At 37.2% G+C, this 24,629-nt stretch overlaps 1 protein-coding gene across 15 annotated transcripts in view; it reads left to right on the top strand.

The window, feature by feature from the left end:
• ZNF638 (zinc finger protein 638) overlaps positions 1-24,629 on the top strand; it is a 140,010-nt gene that overhangs the window by 75,755 nt on the left and 39,626 nt on the right. For 9 of the 15 annotated variants that reach the window (XR_002342575.1, XR_002342577.1, XR_002342576.1 and 6 more), the window contains exons 3-10: positions 3,359-3,420; positions 8,912-8,950; positions 10,033-10,325; positions 12,303-12,580; positions 14,460-14,606; positions 15,509-15,631; positions 23,442-23,500; positions 23,725-23,777. Coding sequence is in view for 11 of the 15 variants with exons in the window: in XM_013996059.2 (XP_013851513.1) it covers positions 3,359-3,420; positions 8,912-8,950; positions 10,033-10,325; positions 12,303-12,580; positions 14,460-14,606; positions 15,509-15,631; positions 23,442-23,500; positions 23,725-23,777 (1,054 nt within the window). In the remaining 4 variants the exon portion in view is untranslated. Of the gene's footprint in view, positions 1-3,358; positions 3,421-8,890; positions 8,951-10,032; positions 10,326-12,302; positions 12,581-14,459; positions 14,607-15,508; positions 15,632-23,441; positions 23,501-23,724; positions 23,778-24,629 lie in introns of all 15 variants that reach the window. The other 6 variants (XR_002342574.1, XM_021087383.1, XM_021087384.1 and 3 more) reach the window with 1 other exon arrangement.

Raw genomic sequence — 24,629 nt, 5'->3', positions numbered from 1 at the left:
CTCCCCTTTTATTGTCTATTACGCACTCACCAGCTTTCAGCCAACAAAAATCTAATACCTAGAACTGATGTTTTTGTCATAAAGGTTAACTGCAGCAAAGGAAAGCCGCATTCTACCTCATTTTAGCCAGATATGCTGAGTTCTAATAAAATAATTATTGCTTTCCCCCATCAAAGGGGATCACATAGCCTTGGAAAACCTAGAATAATTCATAATGCTTAATTAAAATCTGTAAATAGCCCTAGCCTAATCACTGAATTGAGTGTTAGGCTCTCTGTATTCCAGTGATTTTGAACTTTCAAGTAGTCATGATGAAGCCAGGAAAAATATCTTTAAGAGTTTTAACTTTTAGTCTGTAGAATAGAAATGATATACATTTTTTTCAGTAGTTGTTTACTGGCTTTGTACATGACTGTATTAGGTGCAGGGATGGAAATGAACTGTATAAAACTGTTCTTCTACATAGTTATTAACAGTCTCATTGAAGAGAAAAATTACACACCTAGAAAATTTTTTAAATATTGGAGGGGAACAAATGATTCAGTGATCGTAATTAACTTGTTTGGGTATGCTATAGGGGGAGAGAGATTTAATATTTTTATCCTGATTACAGGCTTATATCAGTCCAGGCCAGCATTATCAATTTATTAACATCTCTTGTGTATTTAGCAGTATATAATTAAAAGTGTATTATACTTTCTGACACCAGAAGACTTCTGTAGTCTAGTTAAAGAAGACTGAGTGACGAGCTGCACTAAGTCTGTCTGGAGTGATGTGGGGGGGAAGACTTCATGGAGTAGGTTGAAGATGGGTCTTGAATGATGAGTAAGCTTAGATATACTCAAGGGAGGAGGGATGACATTTCAGATAAGAGCAACAATAAGTATGAAGGGCCCTGAAGAGCTAGCCTAAGGAGTTTAGACTTGAAGTGGAAGGCATTAGGAAGGTAATTAAGGTTCTTAATCTGTGAAGTGACACGTTAAAAATTATTTTAGGGAGGTAAATCTGGCTGATGTATTCCGGATGCATAGGAAATGAGAATTGATAGGTTAGGCACCTGACTGGAGGCTACCTTAGTTATTCATGTGTAAGTTGGGGAAAATATGGGTTAATATGGTAAAAGTAAAAATTAGGGAAAAAAGTGCATCATCATTAGAGTTCGCAGAGATTGTCATTTAAAACAGACCTTTTAACAGAACAGCTCATTTTACCTAACTAATGAATTCTTCACTACTGGATGACAAATTATAGGGATTTGTGGATGTGGATTTAGGTGGTACAAACTACCTCTCTTTTTTCTGTGACGTATATTGCTGCCTTGTAAGTGTGCATGTATTCAACATTATACATATGTAACCAATAAATATAAATTACCAATTGGAGATTTTTTTCTTGCTAAGTAACATGTGACAATATGTTCCTCACCTCTGAGTCTCTAAAACTATAGCCTGAAAAAGACTACAATGGAATGTGAAATTATTTATTTTCTAAATTGAGGTTCAAACAGAGGAGGAGCAGTCCCTTGATTTAGAAGTTATGTCTTTTTGACTGTTCCCACTTGGTTTAGAAGCATGTCCTTGGATAGAACCATACCTTTTGACAGAAATAATTCAGTTTGAGAAAATAGTGACTAATGTAAAAGATTTTTGAAGTAATTGAAGGATAGAGAGCTCTGATAGGGTAGGTATTTTTCACAGTTTGATTCTGGGCCCACTTAAGTCTACAGTCCTTGCATCTCCTGCTTTGTAGGTAATTATCACTTTTTCTCTGGAGAGGCAGCACTGCTTTTGGACCCTTTTCTTACTGGAGAGTCTAGAAATTGAAGTGGCGTAGATATATTTACTGAGCTTAAAACAAGTAATGTCAGTGAGTGCAGTGGGCCTGTTAAGACACAAAGAAAGTAGGTGTGTGTATGTAGATAGAACTGGAGGAGTATGCCTCAAATAAGTTGTCAGCATCAGCTGATAGCTGCTGTATCAAATACATGTACGGTATTATTTCTTCATATTTTTTCAAGAAAAGCTGGAAATCTTTGGGATTTTATATGTTGGCAACTTATTCAAATGAAACATCTTATGGTCCAAGTAAATCATGCCCAGCTCAGTACCTGCCAGTGTGTCTGTTTGATGTAAACAGTATCCAGTTAATGTCAAAGACATGGGTTTAGTATTACTAGAGACTCCTTAACTGCCAATCTCTTCTAGACTTCTACTTGTATCACTGAGCAGGATGTGCAGACATTTCTTTTTTGCAATCCACAATCAGTTCCATGGCTTAATGAAATAGTTTAGGGTTTGTCATAACCTGCTGCTGAGTACTGCAAGTAGTGTGCACTTATTTTCAGGTAGTTCTTGACAAGGCAGATTCCAAAATTAGTGTCAACTCTGGTTTTTAACTGTGAATATTTCTAGTTCGTCTTTAGCAATGACAGACTGAAATGTTTTTGAAATGGAAATGAGTAACATTTTCCTCTAGGAAAGTTATAAAACACAAAACTGTTCAGTAATTTTTTTGCCTTTGCAAATGCTGGAGAAACAGTAAAACTTTGAGTAATATACATGTTGCTTTTAAGTAATTATTTTACTTGGGGGACTGTATCTTTGAAAACTGTATTATTGCCTTAAAAGAAAAATCAGATGTATCTTCCAGGAGAAATTTATGGGTACAGAATGTAATTTTAGGGCAAATTTGTGAATGAAGTTATGTACAATAAAGTATTTTGTTCATTGTAAAGTTCTAAACTTAAGGGACATCATGTCTTTGAAATGGTGTTACTTTCCATTATACCCTGAAAATAAATTAGATTCAATCAGCAGAATTTTTTCATATTTTTACTAATCTTGTCCTTTGCCAATATAGTGAGTACCTTGTTTGGAATGGTATTGGTCTAAGAGGTAGGATTTTTTGTTGTTAATGTTGTTAGCTTGAATTTGAGAGGTGTAGGGCATTGAGACTATATTTTGAAGATGCCGTTTCAGATACCTTTCTATTTATAGAGTTTTTAGTGTTCTCTAGAGTGTTGTTTTATATTTGGGATGAGTTATTTCTGATCCATGCTTTTATTTTTTCCAAGTTTAAATATATATTTGACTTCAAAATGGGTATCCATGGGTATGATTTTTTTAAATGTTTTCTATACTAAGATGTTTTAAAATGGTATCAATGAGGTATGGTATTAAGTGCTTTTGTTTGGAGGCCTTTTATTTTTGTTTGTGAAAATTTGAGTAGCCAAATGGCATTTATAACTAGATTTGTTTGAGTCTGAAAAAACAAAGTATACCGTGTAATTTTAATAAGCCTAATTTCATTAGTCAGCCGAAGAATATTCTAATTTGTGCAATTGTCTTCTTTACAATAGGATTGGATTCAGCATCAAAACACATCTACTCATATTGAGAGCTGCCGACAGTTACGTCAACAGTAAGAACAATTTTTTTCTTTTTCATAGGTAGTAAATTTATACAGTATTTCAGGTATGATTGGTTAATACCTTTAGTGTGGCACTTTGGAGATAAATATTTTTAGAAAGCTATTGCCTATTCGAAATATTAATTTTATACAAATAATATTTAGTCTCTTTCCAAAAGGAGAATTAAATATGATCCTTTCTTTTTTTTTTTTTTTTTGCTATTTCTTTGGGCCGCTCCCGCGGCATATGGAGGTTCCCAGGCTAGAGGTCGTATCAGAGCTGTAGCCACCGGCCTACGCCAGAGCCACAGCAACGCGGCATCCGAGCCGCGTCTGCAACCTACACCACAGCTCACGGCAACGCCGGATCGTTAACCCACTGAGCAAGGGCAGGGACCGAACCCGCAGCCTCATGGTTCCTAGTCAGATTCGTTAACCACTGCGCCACGACGGGAACTCCTGATCCTTTCTTTTGACTCTTCCTAATTTAATCCCAGTAGGTCAGTTTTTCCCTCCTTGGGATGGTTATCTGTTTCAGAGCACATAGTCTTCCCTTCCTCCTCGCCCCTTTCCCAAAGGATAAATAACTAAAAACCACCCAAACAAAACACTAGTATCTAATTTCACGTGTAAACCTCCTCTGGTTTAAAACCTATTTTCAGAATAAACCTTAAGTAGGAGATGAACAATCTAGATATGGTGCTTACTCTCCATTGTTTCTTCCAGTTCTTTTCCTTCTTTAAGACAGGGCACTGAGAGTTCCCGTCGTAGTGCTGCGAAAACAATCCGACTAGGAACCATGAGGTTGCAGGTTCTATCCCTGGCCTCACTCAGTGGGTTAAGGATCCGGTGTTGCAGTGAGCTGTGGTGTAGTTCACAGACGCAGCTTGGATCTGATGTTGCTGTGGCTGTGGTGTAGGCCAGTGGTTATAGTTCTTTAACCCACTGAGCAAGGCCAGGGGTTGAACCCGAAACCTCATGATTCCTAGTCAGATTCATTAACCACTGAGCCACGACGGGAACTCCTCTTATTCCTTTTCTTAAGGCTTACTATCTCTTCCCTCTCTTTGTCTTGTTGGATCTTTCTGGATTATGACACAAGAGTAGTTGGTCTTGAGAAAAGATACAGTACACAGAGTTAGTATTAAAGATAATAATAAGTGCTATAAACTTACTGTGTTCTGGACATTCTTCTAAGTGTTTTATGTGGTTTCTTTAATGTTCAAAGCAACCCTGTGAGATACATGTTTAATGATTATTTGTGATTTTACGAGTGAGGAAATTAGAGAATTCTCACTATCACACAGCAAATAATTGGCACAACTAATCTGTCTAGCTCATGGATCTTTGCTCCTTTTTCCCTCCTCAACATTTTATTCTGAATAAAGTTTCTAAGCTGCAAAAAAGTTGAAGGGATTTTAACCATTCATATATTCTTCATCTTTATTAAGCAATTATTAACATTTGCTACATCTGTTTTATTACATCTTTATATACACATTTTAAAAAACCATTTGGGAGTTCCTGTCGTGGTGCAGTGGAAATGAATCCTACTAGGAACCACGAGGTTGTGGGTTTGATCCCTAGCCTCGCTCAGCGGGTTAAGGATCCAGCGTTGCTGTGAGCTGTGGTATAGGTCGCAGACATCAGATCTGGCATTGCTGTGGCTCTGGCGTAGGCCGGTGTCTATAGCTCCAATTGAACCCCTAGCCTGGGACCCTCCATATGCGGCGGGTGTGGCCCTAAAAAGACAAAAAGACCAAAAAAAAAAAATTTGAAAGTTAATTGCAGACATTTTACATTTCTTAATTAAACATCTGTCTCTTAAGAATAAGGAAATTTTTCTATAGTGGTTATCTGTTATAACCACAGTATAACACAGTGATTAATAATTTCATAATGCCTTCTAATACATAGGCCAAGTTCACATTTTCCCTTGCCTACCCAAACCCCAACACCTTTTTTGGGGGGGTTGGGTGGGAGGGGGATATATTCACAATGGTTGACTTCTGAAATGTCCACGAAAGTTGTCTTGTAGAATATTCCATGTTTTATACTTTTCTGTTTTTTTTCCCCTCTCATTAAATTCAGATTGAACATTTGTGTCACAATAACTTTATAGGTGATAGGTTTGCTTATTGCATCACATTGGGACACAGATAATGTCTTTTTACTTAGGGCCTTTTCTTAACCTTTGTGTTATACGGCCCATGTATCATGCTTCTGAAACACATTTTTAAAAACTAGTTAGGCAATATACAGGCAGTTGACACTCTAATTACAGAATAGTATATATGTTTTATCTTTCTGCTCTGGACAGCAGAGACAAGAACATGTTTTCTAGCAGTTAACCTAGATCTGAAACATTATTACCCATTCTTGAATTGGAGAGCTCTGGAAATTTAATAACTTCTATGTATTGACAACAAGTTATATTTCTAGCATTGTACCTAAGAGAAAGCTAAGGCTTACTCATATTAAGTAACTAGCTTTCAGATAAAGTGGCCATTAAATGGCAGCACTTACATTTTAGACACAGCTGTCTAAAGGTTAAACACAGTACAAGTACCTTGAGACTGGAAATGTATCTTCTTTGATGGTGCAGAGTAATGAAATCTTTAAAAAATGTAGTAGATGAAACAAAATTTTTTACCTTTTGATAATTCCTGTTGCTAAGTGATAGATATATTGAATTGAAGTTTTTTGCCTTCAAAAAAATAGTTCGTCGCCTTATATAGTTATAAGATGCTCCAGGCATAATGTGTGCTCTCAAAGCAGGAAGAAGGGGGCAGATCTTTCTCAGAAGTCGGCCAGTGGTTTTACACCTATGTCTCATTGGTTTGAACCTATCACTGGCAATCTTCTAAGGAAGCTGGGAAAGCAGATATTTAGCTTTCTAGCCTTTGTATTAGAGGGAGGCATAGGAAGAGGGAGTTGAGAATTGCTTTTGAGTAAACTTGCTAACAGTATCTGAGACAAATAGCAACAAATAAAAACCACTTTACCTTTAGTAAGGTTTTGACCTCACTTTATTTACTTTATTTTCCTGCCAGGTGACATGTTGAAAGCGTTTGCTGCCTCCATTTCCTTACCTGGCTCTCCTCTTGGTTACTGAAATTGTGTTTTTGAACAGCAGTGATTTGATTGTTTAATTTAATCACCATTTCCTAGAGTTCAGATTCTCTAAAAAAGTTGAGGATAAAGATGTGTTTTCTTTTTTTTCTTTTTCTTTTCTTTTTTTTTTTTTTTGGTCTTTTTAGGGCTGCACCCATGGCATATGGAAGTTTCCAGGCCCTATAGGGGTTGAATCAGAACTGTAGCTGCCACAGCTATAGCAAGCTGGATCTGAGCCTCATTTGCAACCTACATCACAGCTCACGGCAATGCTGGCTCCTCAACCCACTGAGCAAGGCCAGGGATCTAACCTGTGTCCTCAGGGATACTAGTTGGGTTCGTTACTGCTGAGCCACAATAGGAACTCCCTCCCTTTTTTTTAATGTTTGCACCTGTGCCACATGGAAGTTCCTGGGCCAGGGATTGCATCCAAGGCGCCACAGCAACCTATGCTGCACCTGTGGCAGTGCTGGATCCTTTAACCCACTGCACCAGGCTAGGGATTGAACCCGCACTTCCACAGCAGCCTGAGCCACTGCAGTTGGATTCTTCACCTGCTGCACCACATCAGGAATGTCTTCGTAGGCTTCTGTGATGTTACTGTTCCCCCTAATGTTTCTTTCTGTGGCTATCCCGTAATCTCTTTCATTGGTTAATCTTTGTCTCCTTTACTCCTGAGAGTTAGATTATCCTCAGCCCTCTTTTTTTTCTCTCTCCAAACTCCATTCTCTGTTCATCTCTGTTACTCTCAGTGGCTTCTACATGCCTGATTTCTAAATATCTTAGCCCTCATCTTTTTCTCTTATCTAAATATTTTCAGTTGTTCTGAAAACATTGCTGTGTTCCCCTCACTTCAGAATATTTATTGATTCTCCACTACCTTTTACTTATGTGGTCTCCTTAACCTGATTTCAAAGACCTTCATAGTTTGTTTCTGAGCTGCTTTTCCAGGATTTCCCCCTCATAATTCCTTTAATCATTTCCGTGCTGTACTGGTTCCTGGTATAGAACACCTCTTTTGACCCTCAGTTCTTCTTTTATGTATTGCAACTGTATGATACCTCACCTGATCCATGGCCATTGATAGACCTTTTTAAGGGCTATTTGAAAAGCAACCTTTTCTCTGAATTCTCCCCTGATTCCTTTGACTAGATCCTTTTTGAGGACCAGTAAGTACAGTGTAAGGAACACCATTCATGTCTTATTCTTTTGAATAGTGTCCCCTGGAATTCTGCAAAGTGGGTGAACTATCTTTAACCATCACTAAGCTTGTGTTTTATACCTCTTCTATAAACTCTTAACGCTTTTATGTGTACTGCTTGTTTTACCTATATAAATGTTGAGAACTTTAAAGTGTGGGGCATATGGAGTTCCCGTCATGGCTCAGTGGTTAACGAATCCGACTAGGAATGATGAGGTTGTGGGTTCGGTCCCTGGCCTTGCTCAGTGGGTTAAAGGATCCGGCGTTGCGGTGAGCTGTGGTGTAGGTCGCAGACGCGGCTCGGGTCCCACGTTGCTGTGGCTGTAGTGTAGGCTGGCGGCTATAGCTCCGATTCGACCCCTAGTCTGGGAATCTCCACATGCCGCGGGAGCGGCCCTAGAAAAGGCAAAAAGACAAAAAAATAAATAAATAAAGTATGGGGCATAATGTTTCTTTTTCCTAAATTGCCTGCTAGTATAATACTTCAATTATTTATTGAATTAGATACTCAAAATATTTTACTTTGAATAAAATTTTTCATATGTTAATATACCAATAAACTACTATGTTAACTTTGGGTTGTTTTTTGTTTTGTTTTTGTTTTTGTTTTTTGGTTTTTGTCTTTTGTCTTTTTAGGGCTGCACCTGCGGCATATGGAGGTTCCCAGGCTAGGGGTCTAGTTGGAGCTGTTGCTGCCGTCACAGCAACACCAGATCCTTAACCTACTGAGCAAGGCCAGGGATCGAACCCACAACCTCATGGTTCCTAGTTGGATTCATTTCCGCTGTGCCACGACAGGAACTCCTGTTTTTTATTTTTGTTTTGTTTTTTGGTTTTTTTTTGTCTTTTTAGGGTTGCACCTGCGGCATATGGAGGTTCCCAGGTTAGGGGTCCAATCAGAGCTGTTGCCGCCGGCCTTCTCCATAGCCACAGCAACGTGGGATCCAAGCCTCATCTGTGACCTTCGCCACAGCTCAAGGCAATGCCAGATCCTTAACCCACTGAGTGAGGCCAGGGATCGAACCTGAGTCCTCATGGATGCTAGTCGGGTTCACTAACTGCTGAGCCACGATGGGAACTCCCTAACTTTGGTTTTGAACAGTCGTCTTGATGTATTGCAGGGAAAGATTGATTGAGCCATATCATATTATTTTAACTCTTCATTAGTATTATTTATTTTCAAAATAGGTATCCTGATTGGAATCCTGAGATCCTCCCATCAAGAAGGTAATTATTTTATTTAAATAGTGGTATTATTAAAACTTGATTTTTTTTTTAAAGTAAACAAGGACTTTTTTAAAAAAAGGTTGTGTTTTGATCACTTTTAATTTTAAACAACAGGTAAGTGCAGCCATTACTGTGAAACCTCTTTAATTACCCAGCTTAAATGTGATAGCTCCCTTCAGTGAACTTTTTTTTTTTTTTAAGTCTTTTCTTAAAATACTGTATACTTTTGGAAGTTTCCATGGTGGCTCAGCGGTAACGAACCCGACTAGTATCCATGAGGCCTCAGGTTCAGTCTCTGGCCTTGCTCAGTGGGTTAAGGATCCTGAGTTGCCGTGAGCTGTGGTGTAGGTTGTAGATGCAGCTTGGATCCCCTGTTGCTATGGTTGTGGTGTAGGCTGGCAGCTGCAGCTCCAGTTTGACCCCTAGTCTGGGAACTCCCATATGCCATGGGTGTGGACCTAAAAGAGACCAAAAAATATTGTCTACTTTTATTATTTTATGTTTGTGGGATCTTAGATTATGAATTCCTTGAAGGCTGGGAATGCTTTTATTAAGCTTTGTATCCCCTGGTAGTGAGGCTCACTATTCATGGTATATATATATATATATATATATATATATATATAGAGAGAGAGAGAGAGAGAGAGAGAGAGAGAGAGAGAGAGAGAGAGAGAGAGAGAGAGGTACAGCAGTCAAAGAAATACTTGTGGATGGCGTAGTCTTTTGAGGAAAAATTATTAAAAATATCTGTTTATATAAGTCATCTTCTAAATTCTTTATGTAACTTAGTACTTTCAAAACATAATTGGATGTAATAGCGGTATAAGGGAAGTACAAGAAATAGATGATTTTTTTTTGTAAATTAACAGAACAGAGGGGTGATGTGCTCTGATTGTTTCTTATTTATCTACAAGGCTGAATTGCATCATAACAAACAGGTTCTTGCTCTAAGTAAATACACGGTATCAAAGTTTCGCATTGTTAATAGTATGTTTAAGAAGGTCAATCTGTCATTTAATACAAATTTAAATTTATATCAAGTTGATGAATCTTGTGGGTTTTTTTTCTCCTACACTTTGTAGAAATGAAGGCAATAGAAAAGAAAATGAAACTCCAAGAAGACGATCTCATTCCCCCAGTCCTAGACGTTGTAGGAGATCAAGTTCAAGTCACAGATTCCGTCGATCTCGAAGCCCAATACGATCTATGTATAGACCAAGAAGTCGAAGTCCAAGAATTTGCCATCGTTTCATCTCTAGATACAGATCCAGATCCCGTTCACCATATCGAATGAGAAATCCATTTAGAGGTAGTCCAAAATGCTATCGATCAGTTAGCCCTGAACGGACAGCGAGGAGATCAGTGAGATCATTAGGTACACTTATAGTTATGTATAATAAGTACTTATTTTGACCAAATTTTTTTTTTTTTTAGGGTCGCACTTGCAGCATATTGAAGTTCCCAGGCTAGGGTTGAACTGGAGCTGCTCACCTGCACCACAGCCACAGCAACACGGGATCCGAGCCATATCTGCGATTTACACTACAGCTCGAGGCAACGCCGGATCTTTGACCCCCAGTGATCAAACCCGAAACCTCATGGTTCCTAGTCAGGTTCATTAACCACTGAGCCACACCGGGAACTCCTGCCTCAGCTTTTTAAAAACTTTTAAGGTTGTTAAGTTTAGAATTGCTTATGAAATCTGCCCCACGTCCCAACCCAGTGCATTCTTCCATTTACTGTATATCAGAATAAATGTGGGAAACTCTATCCATCCACCCAACATCAAACTTGAAAACCAAGGATATACAAGCATCTTAGTTTGGCTTATTAATTACTTATAGACTTGTCTTCCATGAATTAATTTAAAACATTTTAAAAATCATTCTGGGAGTTCCCGTCGTGGTGCAGTGGTTAACGAATCCGACTAGGAACCATGAGGCTGCGGGTTCGGTCCCTGCCCTTGCTCAGTGGGTTAACGGTCCGGCGTTGCCGTGAGCTGTGGTGTAGGTTGCAGACGTGGCTCGGATCCCGCGCTTCTGTGGCCCTGGTGTAGGCCGGTGGCTACAGCTCCGATTCAACCCCTAGCCTGGGAACCTCCATATGCCGCGGGAGCGGCCCAAGAAATAGCAACAACAACAACAAAAGACAGAAGACAAAAAAAAAAAAAAAAAAAAAATCATTTTGTTTTTAACCTATGTCTTAATATTGGTTTACTAACCTTTCCAGAAATGGCTCTTAGATAATTCTTCTCTGTGGTCTTTTCAGAGGTCTGTGAAGTCATTCCTTTTCTGACTACATGTCTCTGTGAAACTGGATATTTCTTTAAAGATTTCAGCCAAAATATATCCAGCAGATTGGATGCAGAAGCAGATATGAGAATTCAGATGTCTTCTTTTAAGCCCAGAATTAAAGTGTTTGGGGAAATATAAAGTGATGCTACTCATCGAGCTAATTTTTGTTTGAAATTACAATTACAGCAGTTGCTTTTCATAAAAATATTTATGTTAATATAGGAGTTTATTATTAAATGAATTAATTTTTAAAATTCTATTTTAATTTCTTTTTTTTTTTTTTTTTTTTTTTTGTCTTTTGTCTTTTTTGTTGTTGTTGTTGCTATTTCTTGGGCCGCTCCGGCGGCATATGGAGGTTCCCAGGCTAGGGGTTGAATCGGAGCTGTAGCCACCGGCCTACACCAGGGCCACAGAAGCGCGGGATCCGAGCCACGTCTGCAACCTACACCACAGCTCACGGCAACGCCGGACCGTTAACCCACTGAGCAAGGGCAGGGACCGAACCCGCAGCCTCATGGTTCCTAGTCGGATTCGTTAACCACTGCGCCACGACGGGAACTCCTATATGTACATTTTTTTAATATTATTTTTTATCATTGTCTATCCCAGGAGATTGAATATACTTCCCTGTTGCTATACAACAGGACCTTGTTTATCCATTCTGAATGTAATAGTTTGTACCTACTAACCCCAAACTCCCCATTCATCCCACTCCCTGTCTCTTCCACGTTGGCAACCACAAATCTGTTCTCTATGTCTGTAAGTCTGTTTCTGATTTGTAGATAGGTTCATTTGTGCCATATTTTAGATTCCACATGTAAGGGATATCATATGATACTTTCTCTTTTTGACTTATTTTACTTAGTATAATGAATTCTAGTTGCATCCATGTTACTGCAAATGGCATTATTTCATTCTTTTTAGTTGCTGAGTAGTATTCCATTGTATATGTGTACTACATCTTGGATTCTTCTTTTTTTTTTTTTTTTAAATGATGCGATGAGATATTTCCTACCTTAAGTTCTTTTTAAATGAAGTATTTATGTCCTTATTACTAGATAGAAAAAAAGCATTAGAAGATGAACTACAACGATCTGGGCATGGGTCAGAATCCATCAAACTGAAGCATCTTGAAGCAGTTGATAAAGGACACTCACCAGCACAAAAACTTAAAACTGGCAGTGGATCAAAGCCATCAGTTAAATCTATAAGCTCTACAAAGAGTGATTCAAATATAGGAGGACATTGTACTCGTTACAAATCAAAGAATCTTGAAGATGACACCTCACCAGAAAATAAACAGGTGTCTGATAAAACTGTTTGTCTGCAACGTAAGGTCAGTACTTATTTGTTAGTGAAAGTGTATGCATACATTTATTAATGTGACAAAGAGAAAGCAAAGTTCTTCATTTTCAATTTTCATACTTCACAAAGTTTTAAATCATGACTTGTTAAATTATGTTGATGTGGAATGTTTTTATTGGTTTCTCTTCTGACTATAATAGACGTGCAAGTAATTAAAATCTTGTAACTTACAAATCCTAGAGGTTTGGCATTTGATATATCAAAAGTGAGAATATTTTGACGGTTTGGTGTTTTTGGCTAGAAACAAGCAGATCCTTGTGATGAGTTTTGCTTACTGATTGGGAAGTTGATGTAACCAGTAGCATTGATGAGTTTTTATAATCTGTTAGTAAGCTATAAGAGTGAGTCTCTAATGAGAATTGGTCATTTTTTATCTGTTTTATACTTTTTGTGGTACAGTTCAGAAGTCAAATAGGTCATTGTACAGTGTAGAGTACTAGTCTGTTTTTTGGGAACTGACTTATTGGTGTATTTTGATGGTATTCTTTTATTTCATATGTTAATATTATAGCAAATATATAAAGCATCCTTAGACTATCAAAGTAACTCCTGATAGGCCAGACTTTCAAATGCTTAATACTTTATAATATTAAGAAGGATTAAGTATCATTGCTCTTTTTTTTTTTTTTTTTGTCGTTTTGAAGGCTATCCCCGCAGCATATGGAAGTTCCCAGGCCAGGGGCTGAATCCGAGCTGTAGTTGCTAGCCTACACCACAGCCACAGCAATGCCGCATCCAGGCCATGCCTGAGACCTATACCACAGCTCATGGCAGTGCCAGATCCTTAACCCACTGAGTAAGGCCAGAGATTGAACCTGCATCCTCATGGTTACTAGTCGAGTTCGTTACCACTGAGCCACAGTGGGAACTCTTTAAGTATATATTGCTCTTATCACGTCTTTTCTTCTTTCTTCTTTCTTTTTTTTCTTTTGTCTTTTGTCTTTTGTCTTTTGTCTTTTGTCTTTTTAGGGCAGCACCCACAGCATATGGAAGTTCCCTGGCTAGGGGTTGAAGCTACAGCTGCCGGCCTACACCACAGCCACAGCAATGCTGGGTCCTTAACCCACTGAGCGAGGCCAGGGATCAAACCTTCAACCTCATGGTTCCTAGTTGGATTTGTTTCCGCTGTGCCACTATAGGAACTCCACCATGTCATAATTTTCAACTACAGTTCCCTGCCTCCAAAGAGCTTATATTTAGGATAAACTTAAAATAATCGTCCTGCAATTGTACGATTTTGAAGAGCATTAGAAGAAATGTAGGGTATAGAGAATTAATTTTGAAGTGTCTGGATTATTTTGTAACATTCTTTCATTCTGTTTGAGGGCTTCTAGATGGTAGCAATAGAACTCTTTAGAAGTTGTTTTTGAGTCAATTCTTAACATGAGTGGTAAATTTGATACTAAAATATATTCAAATTGTATATAGTATATGTGAATCTTTAAAAATATAATGCTTATACTAGGTATCATTTTTAGTAATGAGAACACAGAGCAAGCAAAGATGTCATTTCAGCTTCACTAGTGATATGCTATGCTGATTCATATAGAAAAATACCGTTTGATAGTTTTGGGCCATTTCACAGGTTTTGTTTGTTACTTAATGCATCTAAACAGAAAAGAGCATCTGTGATTGGTTACTTAGAACTCTGCTGTTGGGTTTAAGTGGTAAAATATAAAACATATTTCTTACCACTTTAGCATTTAACATTTTTTTCACATTGTGCTAAAATATTTAGAAAAGACTCTTTAAAGGATTGAGATTAATGGTAGAAAAAAATTATGTTGGGGATTATTATTACTGTACTTTGTCACTTAATTTGGCTGAATTTCCTTTCATCCCAAAAATAGCTTCGGAAGGATCAGTCATCGCCTTATGGTTCTGTTCTTCTTATATCTGAATTACCAGAGGATGGCTGTACTGAGGAAGAGATTAGAAAAATATTTCAGCCATTTGGGAAAGTTAATGATGTCCTGATTGTTCCATATAGAAAGGAGGTGAGTCATTTAGTCTTTTCTAAAAATTCATACAAAGTCATTATTTTATAAAGACTTGTTGTTGGGTCTTTTAGCTTTTTCTACATATGTAATTGTTAATTGAAAGTTATGTAAATATTTGGATTTAAACGAACAAGGTCCCCACAATACTGCTTTATATCTTTAAGAATTGCTAAATTCTAAAAGCACACTGTTTTTTAGAAGAGCATACTTTTTCTGTTAAGGGTTAGATAATATTTTGGGTTTTGTGTGTCATAGGATTTCAACTACTCTAGTGCAAATGCAATCATAGATAATATATAAATGAGTGAACATATCTGTGTTAAAAAAGGAAAATATTTTCAAAAGCAGGTGGCAGGGCTATTTTGCCATCCATTGCTTTATTAGCATACCAGTAAGGTTATATTAAAAAAATATTTTTTACATATAAGTTATATTTCTATAACTCACATAATAAGATTCACCAAAACTACAAACCCTAGACTAAGCAGAACATCAAATTATTAGATAAGACAAGTGAACAAGGGAACATAGTTGGTATTGTTTTCTTTGCTCCAAGAAGCCTTAAAAAATGTCAGACTGAAAGCAGCTAGACCAGATCCTGCCTTCTCTCTGATTGTTCAGTGAGTCCTCCCTTCCAGTTTCTTATTATTCCACGATCCAGCTGGGAACCCCTGCTTTTCCTTTTGGTAATGTTACAGAAATTCTATAAGGTTAAATGTCCATTTCATGTGTGAAAAAAAATCCTAAAGATCAAATCATACTTTAGCGATACAGAAAGAAGTAAAAGCAACCAAGACTTGGGATAATTTCATAGTTTCCTGTTCCACAAAGAAGTATTAAGTCATACAGAGACTTTTAAGCTAGATTTTTGACTAAAAATGGAATACATTTCATTTTAGGCATACTTAGAAATGGAATTTAAAGAGGCAATTACTGCAGTCATGAAGTACATTGAAACAACCCCTCTTCTGATAAAGGGGAAAAGTGTGAAAGTATGTGTTCCAGGAAAGAAGAAATCACAGGTAAACTGGATTTACATTTTATGTGATTCATTGTTGATGAGTTTATTTTTTTTAAAGTATGACCCCTACAGAAAAATGCATAAAACATAAATATTTATTTCACAGATTGTGTATAAATTCAAATACACCGAACTTAGTAACTTCTTTATATATACATACATATCACATTATAAACACTATTAAATGGTAAGCAGTAGACTAAGAGAAATTAGTCAACAGAATTAGCAGACACGTGTGAAATCTCTACCTAGGTCACAAACTATAACATTGACAACATCTTGGAAGCCCCTTGCATGTTTCGTCCAAAAATCTTAGACCCTCCCTTCTGCCCCAGAGTAACCCCAGCTTGGTTTCTAAAGCCATAATTAAATTTTGTCTGTTTTGAGCTTTATACAATCAGAATCATAGAGTATATATTCTTTTGGGACTTTTGCTTCCAAAAGCAGTCAGTGTTGATGAGTTTTTAGTCTTTGTAGATCATTTTCTATGATTTAGTTTATATATCCCTAGATGATGTCTATGGAAGTACTTAAAAATACCCAGTAAGTTTTGCTTTGTGTGTTCTTTTTATTTTCCTACTTGCTGAAGAATGCCTGCTTTGCAGCACACTTTGTGTGTGTGTGTGTGTGTGTGTGTGTGTGTGTTTTGTCCTTTTAGGGCTGCACCCACGGCATATGGAGGTTTCCAGGCTAGGGGTCTAATTAGAGCTTCAGCCGCCGGCCTACGCCAGAGCCAAAGCAATGCCAGATCCTCCAAAGCGACACCAGATCCGAGCCATCTGTGACCTACTCCACAGTTGATGCAATGCCAGATCCTTAACCCACTGAGCGAAGCCAGGGATCCGAACCCTCATCCTCATGGTTCCTAGTCGGATTCGTTTCCACTGTGCCACGACGGGAACTCCCATCAGCACACATTTTTTTGATCAATAATTTGATTTGGAGACCCAGCCATTTTAGTACATAAAGATTTTCCTCATTCTTTTAAAGTTGTATGTATTATTTGTATGAATGTACCAGTTATTTTACCAGTTCCTTATGGATTGATATTCACATTATTTCTAATTTTTCGTTACTCTAAACAAGACTTTAGTTAACTTTCTTGTATATGCACTTATGATAATGTGTTTTTTTGGGTTTTGTTTGTTTGTTTGTTTTGTCTTTTTAGGGCTGCACCCACAACGCATTGGAAGTTCCTAGGCTAGGGGTTGAATTGGCGCTATGGCTGCCGGCCTATGCCACAGCCATAGCAATGAGGGATCCAAACTGCGTCTGGGACCTCCACCACAGCTCATGGTGATGCTGGATCCCTGACCCACTGAGTGAGGCCAGGGATCAAACCCGCATCCCCATGGATACTGGTTGAATTTGTTTCCACTGTGCCACAGTGGGAACTCCCCAGTTATTTGCCTTTAAAAATTTTTTTTTCTTCTGATGGAGTTCCCATTGTGGCTCATTGGGTTGAGAACCTGACATAGTGTCCATGAGGATGCATGTTCAAGCACTCGTTTTGCTCAGTAGGTTAAGGATCCAGCGATGCCACAAGCTGAGGCATAGACTACAGTCTTGGCTTAGATTTGGTGTGGCTGTGGTGTAGGTGGGCAGCTGCAGCTCCATTTTGACCCCTAGCCTGGGAACTTCCAAATGCCACAGGTGTGGCCATAAAAAGAAAAAAAAATTTTTTTTCATTTGAAGGTGTTCATTATCCTAGATTCTAATTTTGTGTTATGCGTGGGAAGTATTTTAGTCTGTTGCTTGTATGTATACATATATAAAAGTTTTAATTTCAGTATGCTCAAGTTTATTTTTTTTTCCCCTCTTAATGGCTTTAGCTTTTTTTTTTGTCTTCTTTTAGAAGGTCTTTATTATACCAATGCCAAAAAGATATGCTTCCATTATTTTTTAAATCTGTTGTGGTAGATGGTATAATATGAATTGAATGGGATCAATACTGTTTCCAAAGTGGGTAACCAATTAACCCAACACCATTTATGCCTAGTTTGTCTGTCCTTATTGATTCGAAAAGCTGTCTTTATATGTGTAAGTTATCTTATGAAAAATAGATCTGTTTCAGTCTGGTTTTATATAAATACTATGTGGTTTCAATTATTATAACAAAAATTTTATACTTTATAATATTTGCCTATTTTTCTAATAGACTCCTTTTTCTTTGTTCTTTAAATTTATTTTGGTTTATCTTAAACATTGACTCCTACATACTAGTTTTAGAATCAGTTTAAATTCTCTGAAAAATCTTTTTTTTTTTTTTTTTTTTTAAAGGGTCACAGGTGCAGCATATGGAAGTTCCCAGGCTAGGAGTTGAATCGGAGCTACAGTTTTCAGCCTGTGCCAGATCTGAGCTGTATCTATGACCTGCACCACAGCTCATAGCAATGCTGGATCCTTAACCTGCTGAATAAGGTCAGGGATCGAACCTGTATCCTCATGGATATCAGTAAGGTTCATTTCTGCTGAACCACAACGGGAACTCCTTCTCTGAAAAATCTTAATGGAGTTTGATTCTGCATTGAATTTGTATTGATGTCTTTAAAAAGTTTTTCTATCCGAAAACATGCCTTATTTCTCCATTTAGATTTCATTTAGTGTTCCTCAGCAAGTTTCCTCAGCAAGTTTTATGTTTTTTACCCATAAAATTCTTTTGTGATGTTTTCTTGATGTACAATTTGGAGTATTAAGTTTCTGTCTTATTTATATTTATTTTTATATATCATAAATATTATTGCAGTTTCCAGTCTCTTATGTTTTCTGGTTAGTTTCTTCGAGTAACCTATCATTCTTGTTTACTAACACCTGCCATGTATGTACCTGCCCTGTTGTCCTCATCTGAATAGTGAAGTATAAGTTGACCCTAGTTATTACAAATTTAGAACTTCTTTCATTTTCAACTGAAGAAAACTTTGTCAGTAATTTATTAAACAAATAAGAGGTTATTTATTTCATAACAGGAAATCTGCAGGTACGTGATCCATGGTTGGCGCATCAGCTCTGTTGTACCTTCAGGAATGAGTCTTTTTTTGTTTTTCTTTTCTACTGTCTTTAGCATGTACTTTTCATCCTCGGTTGTAGGAGAAGGAAAGGAATCAAAATCAAGAGCAGACTGGATTCCCCCCCCACCCCCAAAGAAATTCCTCAGCAACTTTTATCTACATTTGATTTACCAGTACTGTGAGACATAGCCACTAGTACTTGCAGAGGAATATAAGAGGAAGCAAGAATTGAATGCATGATTTAAGAATTTAAACTTTATCTTATAGACAGTTAAATGTTAAGGTTTTCAGCAAAGGTGTGACATAATGAAATGGTTGAATTAGAAAGATTCATCAGGAAGTGATCTGCAGAATGAATTAGTTGGGCAAATGACTCTGAAGGCAAAGAAAACTTAGATTGATTAAATGAGAGAACAGAAGGTATAGTTAGAAGGCTCACCTAGCCAGCCAGACTGTTACAATAATAATAACAGTTTGGTATAGATCAGTTACCTTTTAGAATAGAAAGGAGAAATAGCTTAAATAGCTTATACCAGTTATTTATTTATTTATTTATTGTCTTTTTGCCTTTTCTAGGGCCGCTTCCCGCGGCATATGGAGGGTCCCAGGCTAGGGGTCCAATCGGAGCTGCAGCCACCGGCCTATGCCAGAGCCCACAGCAACGAGGGATCTGAGCCGCGTCTGCGACCTACACCACAGCTCATGGCAATGCCGGATCCTTCACCCACTGAGCAAGGCCAGGGATCAAACCTGAAACCTCCTGGTTCCTAGTTGGATTCGTTAACCACTGAGCCACGATGGGAACTCCACCAGTGATTCCTAAACAAGATCTGGCTAATCATTAAATTTGGAGAATTGAGGAGATCAGTCTTCTTTAATTCTAAAAAGTTTAATCTGGAAAAATGGGTGAGTCCGGATACAAGTAGGGTACTAGAGTATTCCACACAGATTAAAATAATTCTCTTGGATGACTTCTTGGAAATATTGGTAAGGCAGCAACCTAAGTTGAATAGCCCAATCGTATTTACTACTTTTTCATAGTAATGAATGGGGTAAGTATCAGCACTGGAATCTAGAAAACATGCCATCTACTTGTCAGAAACATTGGTGTTCGTCAATAAAATATGTTTTGGATGGTGCTGAATTGAATCAGTCTTAGAAAGGATAACTTATGACTTCTCTGTTGTGATGTTGCAACATTCCTCAGTATTGACTGGAGAGGACCCCCAGTAGAACTCTGATTATGGCTTCTTCAGATTAGAAATTTATGGGACAATCTTTTTGGCCTGTTATCACAGGGAGAGACATCAAGTTTTCCTATCAGAGCAAGGATAAAATTGGCTTGAAACTCAGTCTAGGAACATGAAGGCAGTGAAAGAGCTTTCTTGGCCCACATCTCATCTTTGGCATGAATAGTCCAAACCATGACAAAATTTTTCTCCCCGCATTTGATATTTCATGTTAGGACTGTCTTTTACTCTGGCTCTAATTCATAGAGCATTCTCATTATTTAGCTACTTCTCGGAATCAATAATGAAATGTTGGAGAAAAGGTTAAAATTTCCCACATTCCTTATTTAAGCCTGAAGGGTGTGCACAACTCTGACAAACTTAGTAACCTTGTCCTTAATTGTAAGCCAACATAGACCTCGGTCCTTAACAGTGATTCTTAACGTTTTTTGAGCTACTCTTTTCACTACCACTACCTGTAATCTGCTGAAAGCAAGCATTCTTTTCCAGAGAAATGGACACATGTTTATACTCACAAAATTTTCCTTAAAGGTACATGAGCCCTTGATACAGGAAAAAAAGTATAATCAGATTTTTTAAAAAAAAGAACGCTTTTTTTCAACTATAAAATAATGATATAGCTTAGCTCAACCCTTTGGAAAAACAAAAAGACTTTAAAAATTTGATTTTTTTTTTTAATTTTAGTATAATGTTTTCAGCAAGATTCACAGGGACATTACATCTGAAACCTAGAGCAAGCAGTCAGCTTAGCTTTCAAGAAGACTGCGTAGAGACAAAAACAGTGCTGGGAAGCAGTGAACAGTGGTTTGAGCGTTAAGGACAACCTGATGAATAACAAAGATGTGAAAGAAACGATAACAGTCAATTCAGAAGACTTTAATTTCATTTTAATTCAAAAATGATTTCTTGGAGTTCCCGTCGTGGCGCAGCGGTTAATGAATCCGACTAGGAACCATGAGGTTGCGGGTTCAATCCCTGCCCTTACTCAGTGGGTTAACGACCTGGCGTTGCCGTGAGCTGTGGTGTAGGTTGCAGACGCGGCTCGGATCCCGCATTGCTGTGGCTCTGGTGGTGTAGGCCGGCGGCTACAGCTCCAATTAGACCCCTAGCCTGGGAATCTCCATATGCCGCAGAAGCTGCCCAAGAAATGGCAAAAAGACCCAAAAAAAAAAAAAAAAATGGTTTCTTAAACATCTGTTATGTGTTAGGCATTGTGATACCTGCAGAAGATATAGTGATGAACAAGGCAGATGTTCTTCTATCCTTAGAAATTATAGCCTAGTAGTGAAGGTTTAAAAGTCTAAAATGATGAAGAGGAAGGGCATGGTGGATATGTTGATACATCTAGGGAACCCAATCTGCGTATAGCTGGAATTCCAGAAAGAGGACACCACTTAAAATCAACTGGGAATATTTTAAGTTTCATAGTTATAAAGGTACAAACTATAATGATCCAAGTATAAATGTAAAAAGGAGTTAGTACAGCCTTAGATAAACAAGCAACACATTCTGAAGGCTGAATGGAAGGAAAAGATTGATTTATTGTTATTCAGTATGTGCATTTCAAGTCAGATACTAAGTTGTGTGCTAGGGCAGTATTCTCAGACATATATGGGCTCGGAGAATGTTTCGTCTGTATACCTTTCCTAAAATATTACTGTCAAGATATATATATATATTACTGTCTATATATATATATTACTGTCAAGATATATATATATATTACTGTCTATATATATTACTGTCAAGAAGAGTTAAAGAAATGGAGACGTTATGATATAAAATAGTTGGCAATGAGTAATGAAACTGTTTAAACATAGACTTAAATCCAAACAATTGCATCTTTATAAAATATGTAAATAGTAAAAAAAAAGTTACTTAAAATTAAAAAACAATAATAATTTTGGTCTAAAATATGTCATCAAGGAGGTCCCTGGTGGCATAGCAGGTTAAGGATCTAGTGTTGTGACTGCTGTGGCTTGGGTCATGGCTGTTGCACGGGTTCAGTTCCTGGCCCAGGAACTTCCACAACCTGCAGGTGCAGCCAGAAAAAGAAAAAATTGGCAAGTAAGCCAAGAGGTAAGGGCTTTTAAATTTATACAGAAGAAACTGACAGTTTCAAATTAAAAAAAAAAAAAAAACTCCTTAAGATACCCATTATAGAATAAGAGCAGGAGGATGAATATCTTCCAAACAATTGGGGTAAGGGAGATTGTGGGATAAAATCCATATAGCACAAAAGAAAATTGCATGGATGCCCCAGAAGAACAGAAAACTAACGTAACATGACAGCAATCACTATTAAGTTCAGATCAATTTATATCTACTTCTTGAATGTTCACTAACTGCTAAGCATGATTTTAGGCACTGGAGATAACAATAGTGAAGAGGAGAAAAACCACAAGGAAATTAAAAATACATACATACTATGTCTGTTAGCAATAGGTGCTGAGGAGAAAAAGAACAGAATAGGGAAATGGAAGTTCTCTTGTTGGGGAATGAAGAGCTGTGCAACTTTGAATAAAGTAGTTGGGGAAGGTCTGATTGAAAAGGTGGTATTTGAGCAAAAACCTAAAGGAGGTGAGAGAGTAAACTGTTTCTTGGATTGAGAGCATACCAGAGAGAAGGAACAGCAACTGCAAAAGACTTCTCAGATTTGTACCTCTGTAGTTTGTTTGAGGAGTATAAAGGATGCTTGCTATTGGAAATAGATCAGGATAGGAAGAGGTACATTTGGTGGTTTGGGGGTAGAGAGTGGGTGGAATGTGTAGTGTAAACTCTTTAAGTATTGGATTTTTCTCTCAATGTGATGAAAGGTTTTAGTCTAGGAATGGTAAGATCAATCTGTTTTGTGTGGAATGGAATGGAATGACAGTGGATGAAAAGGCAGAAAAAACAGAAATGGAGACTATTATGAGTCTATTCAGTAATTAAAGCAAAAGATGGTGGTAGATTGGACCAGGGGGATGGCAGTTAGACATCAGAAATGTTATAGCACTATTTGAAATAATGTTTTTGAAAGATAGTGATAAGAAAATGTAGCTAGGAGTTCTCATTATGACTCAGCAGAAACGAATCCCACTAGGAACCATGAGGTGGCGGCTTCGATCCTTGGCCTCACTCGGTGGGTTAAGGATCCAGTGTTGCCCTGAACTGTGGTGTAGGTTGCAAATGTGGCTCGGATCCTGAGTTCCTGTGGCTGTGGCGTAGGCCAGAAGCTATAGCTCTGATTGAGGCTCTGGCCTGGGAACCTCCATATGCCATGGGTGCAGCCCTGAAAAGACAAAAAAAAAGAAAAGGAAAATGTAAATAAGTGACAGGATGATGCAGATAATTGCAGATAAGTGGCAGGATGTAAAATTACACTGTATGATCAGAAATTGAAGGAAGTATTTTTATTCTGCCTATAAATAGGAAAAGGTAATTAGCACTTATAATTACAATAGGAAAATTTTAAATTTTGTGTGTGTTTCTTAAGCTTTTATGTATTTTCTGAATTGCCTTTTATAGTTGGGGAAGAAACTAAAAATTTCAAAATATTTTTCCTTCATAGAACAAAGAGGTGAAGAAAAAGATGTCAGACTCAAAGAAAATATCTACATCTACTTTAAAGTACGTAATTCCATGATTTCCTGTGTGAGAATGAATATGCATACGATTTAGAAGTTTTTAATTTTTACAACTACATTTTTATATTCTATTCTCTTGACTCCAGTTTAAATGGGACATCATTCAAATTGAGTTATTTTAAACTTTTTTAGATTTAAGCTTTGCATCTTTAGAAGTTTTAGATATTAGAAGTTTATTCTTTGCCAAATGTTTTTTTCTTTTAATAGAAAAGATACAGATGCTTCCAAAGCTGTTGAAACTGTGACTTTGGCTTCTGCCAGTAAGTTATTACTTTTAATACTCCTCCAAATGAGTATATCTTGTCAGTGTACTAGAACCTTTAGGAAAACATTATTTATTGTGCTTGTAGAAGGAACTTACATCAGCCCCTGTGTTAAGCTAGTGGTTAATATTTAGTACTGTTTAATTATGAAATTTCTTCTGGAATAACTGTAAGGACTCAATGAGATAATGTATATAAAATGCCTATCATAATTCCATAGTTAATAGCTATAAAGGTTAATTTTGCGATATTTCCCATTTCCTCCTGATTAACTGGTGAGATAAAACATAAAGAAAGGTATGTTAAGATTGCTTATGTGGTCCTTTTTGATTTATTTTAAAAGTCTGTTGAGAACCAAAAAGTAAAAAACACTAAATGGCAATAGATGTTACTACACTCATGTGTTATCTCTTTATGCACAGGAAAACACTTCAGGTTTTTATTATGAATCTAGCTAAATGAATTTTGCATACAATTTTAATAAACTGGGTTATGAAACCCAATTTTTTTTTCTCCGATCATTTAGCAATAGAAATGTTGAGAGGAAGAAATTATTGCCAAAATATATACTCTTGAGTCTAAAGAACAGTGTGATAGTGAAGGACAAGATAGAATAGCTGAAATAAACAAGTGTATTAGGAAAGTTAAATTGTATTTTATATGTTATCTTTTCAAAAGGTAGGTTTATACTGTGTTCTGGATTTCTTATTCAAAGTAGATTAAATAAGTTTTGGGTATTAAAACTAATAATTCAGGTAACTGGAAATTGGGTTAGAATAGCTTATTTTCCCTATTTAGTTGGATAGTGTCCTGAAGTTATGGGAAGTTAGTGGAGGTGACTTTGGGTGG

Source organism: Sus scrofa, chromosome 3 (genome assembly GCF_000003025.6).
Source record: "Sus scrofa isolate TJ Tabasco breed Duroc chromosome 3, Sscrofa11.1, whole genome shotgun sequence".
NCBI classification, from domain to species: Eukaryota; Metazoa; Chordata; class Mammalia; order Artiodactyla; family Suidae; genus Sus; species Sus scrofa.
This window is presented reverse-complemented; position numbering and strand designations above follow the sequence as displayed.